A 6825-nucleotide genomic window follows, 5' to 3' on the forward strand; every position below is an offset into this window, starting at 1 on the left:
GTTGTGAATACATGTGGGCTATTTTCCACAGCAGTATTGAGACCCCAACTTCCTAGTGAAGCTATTTTAATGGATGAGGAAGCAGTGACATCTTTTTGCTTTCATTTATCTGGTCCCTGGACCACAGTTAAGGTTATGCATTTTTAAAATTGTATCTCTAATGGTAGCCTATCTTTGTGAATTTTACTATGTGCTCTTAGAGTCATTATAAAAGTGTCACCCAGAAGTTCCTCCAGTCTTTCCAAGTTTCACAGGCCTCAATTCACCTTAATTAATCATTTCCTGTTTAAAATAAACTGTTTACTTCTACACTTACAAAACTACTAATACAACGTTATAATATGGAAGAGCTCTGGGCCCATATGTTTTGCTATCTACACACTAAAAAAGTTCCAGATAATTCTAGAAATAATTTTTAAATAAAAAGATATTTTCTAAAAATAGAATTATAATTAACTTATGGAAATATTCCGGGAAAATGGCATCCAAACAATATTAGTTACATTAAATAGAGTATTATGTCTCTGGTTTTATTGTACTCTTTAGTCACATATAATTATTAAGGATTTTTAAATACAGATCATGATCTTTTATACATATTCTTACTAAGAATTTAAAAAATATTTTTTTTAATATTATCATTCCTTCCACTATATTTTCAAACTATTTAGTATTTACACATAAGAAAGCTTAGATTAGCAAAACTTTATCTGATTTTGTGACTTCGAGGGCATTTGTCATATCATGAAATACATTGACATCAGGAAATACAGGTAAATCATTATGTGGAGTTAATTTCTACCTTTTTTTAAAGCATAGCAAATATAACTTATGATAATTTAATATATTCATTTGTTTTAAACTTATATATCACAAACATTTAAATCTGTTTCCTTATGCTTATCAGTAAGTATGCTAGGATAATTATCAGAACATTTTTCCTTATGAATGAAGAAAATAAAGTCCAGAGAAAGCCCTCAAAGGATACACGCAACCAGAGAAGGAAAGCTCCTTATGTTTGGGCTATTATTAGATTATTTGCTTATGTCTGAGGTTACTGCAGTCCTCATGGACAACAGCCCTTGAGCCTGCACTTCTGTCCCCATAATTGACTTTATGATTGCTCCCCTCCCAATGGAATCCATCACAGAGGATGAGCAAAACCTCAATGTGGAAAACTCCTGAAGAAAGGTATCAGAAATAAAGTAAGTACTATTGATATTTTACTGAGTGATCATGGACTCTGGAGACCCAAGGTTGTTATGGTCCTCAAATATCCACGGTTATCCCATTGTCCTTATATTAAGATATATAAGGCATAATAGAATACAAGAAAGGAACTCTCCTTCATATATATATTCCTTAAGGCTGTTGGCCCTGACTGAAGAGTGAGAGCCCTTGAATTGATGCAGCTTTGATAAAAAGTTATTCATTGTCATGTGAAGATTGGAATGTTTATCAGCTTCTTTCTCTGCTTCAAAGAAAATGGCTAATATGTAATATATGAAATCACAGAACTACTAATGGAAATAAAATATATACAATGAGGCAATAAAATGCATTTATTTGGGAAGAATATCCTTGACCTGAGATTTGGAAAGAGCTTTAGAAATGCTATCTAGGCTTACTGATTGCTTTGATGTTATTAATTTTAACATACCGATAACTAATCACTTTTTATTCTATTTTCAGAGTTGGCACAGTAATAATGGAATTCAAATAGATAGAGGTAAAAGAAGGCAAAAATATTTCTAAATATGTTTGTTACTGTTTTTAATGATTCAGACACTGATAGGCAATCATGATGGCTATGGCACTATCATACAGATTATATGTATTCTTTGTATTTTAGATTATATTCTTATTTTAGGTAAAGATAATTATTTAACGATAAATACATTAGGAAGAGAAACTCAAAACGTGACGAACATTGGACAATATATTAAATTACTTCCTTGGTAAATACTCAGCAAAATTATGATCTGAAATACAATAACCTTTAACTTCTTTCACTGCTTAATATTATAACAGTCTTATGGACTTAGTATTATATAGTTCAAATTCCTGATTCCTTATGACGTTAACATGGTTTTATATGCAATATTTAATTAAGATATAACTAATTTAGTCTACACTTAAGAAAGTGTTTGTGTTACTAGAAACAAAGCCCAGATTTCATTTGTTTGTTCTTCCTTGTGCCTTTCAGCAGGTTTCTGCCATGAGTGACAGGGGAACAAACAATCACTCGGAAGTGACTGACTTCATCCTTGTAGGCTTCAGGGTCCGCTCTGAGCTCCACATTCTCCTCTTCCTGATCTTTCTGTTTGTGTATGCCATGATCCTTCTAGGGAATGTTGGGATGATGACCATTATTATGACTGATCCTCGGCTGAACACACCGATGTATTTCTTCCTAGGCAACCTGTCCTTCATTGATCTCTTCTATTCGTCTGTTATTGCACCCAAAGCCATGATCAACTTCTGGTCTGAGAGCAAGTCCATCTCCTTTGCAGGTTGTGTGACCCAGCTCTTTCTCTTTGCCCTCTTCATCGTGGCGGAGGGATTTCTCCTGGCAGCCATGGCCTATGACCGCTTCATTGCCATCTGCAACCCACTCCTCTACTCTGTCCAGATGACAGCACATCTCTGCACGCAGTTGGTGGCTGGTTCCTATATTTGTGGCTGCTTTAGCTCAATTCTTTTGACCAGTGTGACATTTACTTTGTCCTTTTGTGCTTCCCGAGCCATCGACCACTTTTACTGTGATTACCGTCCACTTCAAAGGATTTCTTGTTCTGATATCTACTTTCTTAAGGTGGTTTCTTTTTTCTTATGCAGCATTATTATTTTGCCTACCATAATTGTCATTATTGTGTCTTATATGTATATTGTGTCCACGGTTTTAAAGATAAAATCCTCTGAGGGACGTAAGAAAGCCTTCTCCACTTGCAGTTCACACCTGGGAGTCGTGAGTGTGTTGTATGGTGCTGTGATTTTTATGTATTTCATCCCTGATAGATTTCCTGAGCTGAGTAAAGTGGCCTCATTATGTTACACCCTAGTCACTCCCATGCTGAATCCTTTGATTTACTCCCTGAGAAACAAAGATGTCAAAGAAGCTTTGAGAAAGATTCTAGGGAAAAAAATACTTTTATTTAATTCTATCTTAACAGTGACATAATTGAAAGACATGGGTATTATGACAGTCTAGGGAGGCATTGACACAAAGAATGCACCAATGGTTTTGAAATATTTAAGTTTAGAAAGTTTATTTATTTAAATCCCTTGTACTTATAGCTGAAGAATACATTTGGTCTATATTTTGCCTAGCTGTTGATTTTGGGATGGAATGGCTTTCTCCATACTTCATCTTCATTTGAGTAAAGACAATGATTGCCATGTAATTTGATTTTAAGGATATATTCCAAGTTTGCTGCTGGCTCTCTAAGGATGATGTTGGGATGTATTGTCTATCTTGAGTTAGTAACAAATGTTATATAGTGTATATAATCAGTAGATGTAACAAAATCTGATGTAATAAGACAGGTCAAAATATCAGATTTACTGAAAAAAAAACCTTTCCGAGTGCTGAGTGAGAGAAACAGATACTCTGTAGAGTGTACAGGCCCCTAAAGGTGACATATGAGCCACTCTCCATTATGTAGGGGCAGAATGATTGACACACTTATTAAGTAGTTTTTCTGACTTAGAGTAAGACAACTGTAATGAAACTGAACCAAAAATAAAGACAATTCATTTTTTGTTATATATGGCCTAGTAAGAGTTAATTCATCACATTGATAATTATTGAATTTTGATGACTTCTTGTCCTATGAAGTTTCCTATATATGAATAATTTCAGTCCTAGCTCACCATCAAATCAAGGGAAAATAGCTATAGAGAACTAAACTGCCATATGTTAGTCCAGTGAAAAAGACATTTATGGAAAATACAAAGAAAGTGTAGTCTCTAAAGGTGAGTGCTTCTATGGTCAAAGAACTCTTCCTAAGCACATTTTAAAGCAAATAGCATTAAGCCAAGTGAAATAAATAGCTTTCTGTGCACACGGAGAAAATAACTTGATGGTGAACTTCATGTGGTTTATAAGTGATTTGTAACACACAAGACAAAGAGTGAAGCATGAGACTTAAAGGGAAATTCATGGAAATCATACAGACCTATATGTCAGGCCAAGAAAGCTAACCTTTATTCTGTAGATGTGGGTAAGCATTGGGGATTTTTAGAAAGACAGTATTGTATTGAAATTGTCATTATATGAAAATCATACTGATAGCTTTGAGGAAGATAAGTGCTCTTTGGGAGAAAGACGGTAATCCCAGAAAGTGTGTGGTCATCCAAGAGGTTATGCTGGCTCTAATGGAGGGAGTCTTATTAGGGACAGTGAAGAAAGATGACCTTTATTTATTTTTTTTTTAATTTTTTTTTCAAAGTTTATTTATTTTTTGGGACAGAGAGAGACAGAGCATGAACGGGCGAGGGGCAGAGAGAGAGGGGGCGAGGGGCAGAGAGAGAGGGAGACACAGAACCGGAAACAGGCTCCAGGCTCTGAGCTGTCAGCCCAGAGCCTGATGCGGGGCTCGAACTCACGGACCGCGAGATCGTGACCTGGCTGAAGTCAGATGCTTAACCGACTATGCCACCCAGGCGCCCCGAAAGATGACCTTTAGAATGGAAGGTAAAGTAAGCTGAATACTGATTGCTGGTTGATCACATGAGAATAACCTAGAAGTGAATAATGACTCTAATGTCTGAGCATCTGTGCTGGAGAAATGCTACCTCATAATGAGGAAGGAAATATAAGGGTAAGAATAGTTCATTGGGAAGAGTTAAGAAAATAAGCTCAGGTGTCAGAGCTTTCAAATTCTGTTTTTGCCCCTGTAGCTTCAGGTAAGTTACATAGTATCTCCACATTGTTATTTCCTCCTGAAAAATGGGGTGTATAAGAGAATCTCCACCATAGAGTCACTTGAATGATTGCATTATGTAAATTTCATGTTTGTTAAATCCACATCAGATTTGTCTTTTCCTCTTGCTCTCAACACTATTCATGTTACGTCTGAGAGAGGAAGACACTAACTTTCTCTGCCCCTTTCTCTTTACTCTGTGCCATGAAGTGTCCCCAGGTCTCCAAGTGTATCTGCTTTCATTTCCATACACAGAGATTGAGAAAAGTTTACTAGTTATTTCAGTCTTTACCTTTCTCTCTGTAGAAAATTAAAGGAAAAGACTGTAAAATGACCAAAAAGGCAACAGAAGCCCCAATTATTTTTTTTTTCTAATTAGTGTTTTTTGTAATGTACATTTTAGCTAGCCAACATATAGGGCAATATTGGTTTCAGGAGTAGAATTCAGTGACTCATCATTTACATACAACACCCAGTGCTCATCACAAGTGCCCTCCTTAATGCCCATTACCCATCTAGCCCATCCCCCAATTAAATGCAAAATAGAATCTAACCATCAAATGCTGTATCTAGTCATCTCTATGCCCATGTCTTTCTCTAGGTATCCTCTTTATAATTTAACATATGCATCTCTTATGCCCAGATTTTTAAAAAATGCAGATTACTAGGGAAAATAGAGGTCTTACTAGGTAGAAAACCTTGATGAAGATTTTTAGATAAATGGTCACTGTGCCAAGATGGTGTCTTGTCTCGGGGTGCCTGGGTGGCTCAGTCGGTTAAGCGTCTGACTTCGGCTCAGGTCATGATCTCGCTGGGTTTGTGAGTTCGAGCCCCGCGTTGGGCTCTGTGCTAACAGCTGAGAGCCTGGAACCTCTTTCAGATTCTGTGTCTCCCCCTCTCTCTGCCCCTCCCAAGCTCATGCCCTGTCTCTCTCTGTCTCTCAATAATAATTAAACATTAAAAAAATTTTTTTAAAAAGATGGTGTCTTGTCTCTTTCCTGAGATGAGGAAGAAAGATGTTTAGGATGAGAGAGGCACATTTTACTAACCCTTCCCCATGAGTAAAGTGCAGAATCACTTGTGACAACATTCAGGTCCTATAATGGAATGAGCCTACAAAGAAAGAGGCTCCTCATCCTTTGAATCATCATCTATTGGAAATGAGTAATGATTTACCAAACTGAGAAAAAGAACCTAACAATAGGGTTGACTGTTAGGAGAACAATGTTCCTTTATACTCACCATATGCTGCACCCCACAACCACCATCGGACTCACACGCACATATGTACAAACATTACCGTGGTCTCTCTGTCTCCATCCCTCTGTCTCCATCTCTGTCTCTGCCTTTGTCTCTGTCTCTTTCTCTCACCCAGACACACACACACACACACACACACACACACACACACACATCAGACGAACACCAAGAAAGATCACTGGATGTAAAACTGAACCTAGAACAATATACGCCCAATGTCATGCAGCTGACTCAGAAGAAAATCCTCAGGTTGATGTAGAAGCTAACAGACCTCACTGTGACAAGGTATGTACAATAATTTTTTAATTCCGACCTTTTCCCTTTTCCTGATGTCAAGAAATGTCTGTGTTGCTATAAGAATTGCATTCTTATATTCTGTTCTCTCTTCTGTTAGGAAATTACTCTTCTCCTTTTTCTTTGGATTCAAGGAGGATGCATGTGCTGTACAGTGTTAAGTTCTTAAAGCAGGGATATATTGAATAATAATGATAATAATAGTAACTAGTATGCTAATATAAATGAATCAAAATAGATACAGAAATGTACAAACATATATGTATATGTAATTCTTTGAATATGATATATGCATTATAGGACCACTTATAAACAAATCAAAGTTGTAGCACAAGTCATGTACAAA

General features: G+C 36.5%; 1 protein-coding gene across 1 annotated transcript; it reads left to right on the forward strand.

The window, feature by feature from the left end:
* Positions 1-2158: 2158 nt before the first annotated feature.
* Positions 2159-3181, forward strand: LOC125170616 (olfactory receptor 9K2-like). The gene has a single exon (XM_047867319.1). It carries the CDS (start codon positions 2219-2221, stop codon positions 3179-3181), a length of 963 nt encoding a protein of 320 aa, XP_047723275.1. The 5' UTR covers positions 2159-2218.
* Positions 3182-6825: the final 3644 nt, after the last annotated feature.

Source organism: Prionailurus viverrinus, chromosome B4 (assembly GCF_022837055.1).
Source record: "Prionailurus viverrinus isolate Anna chromosome B4, UM_Priviv_1.0, whole genome shotgun sequence".
Classification (NCBI taxonomy): Eukaryota; Metazoa; Chordata; class Mammalia; order Carnivora; family Felidae; genus Prionailurus; species Prionailurus viverrinus.

Bases quoted from the DNA above. Each gene is read 5' to 3' on its own strand.
- LOC125170616 (XM_047867319.1), top strand. From the start codon at position 2,219: ATGAGTGACAGGGGAACAAACAATCACTCGGAAGTGACTGACTTCATC.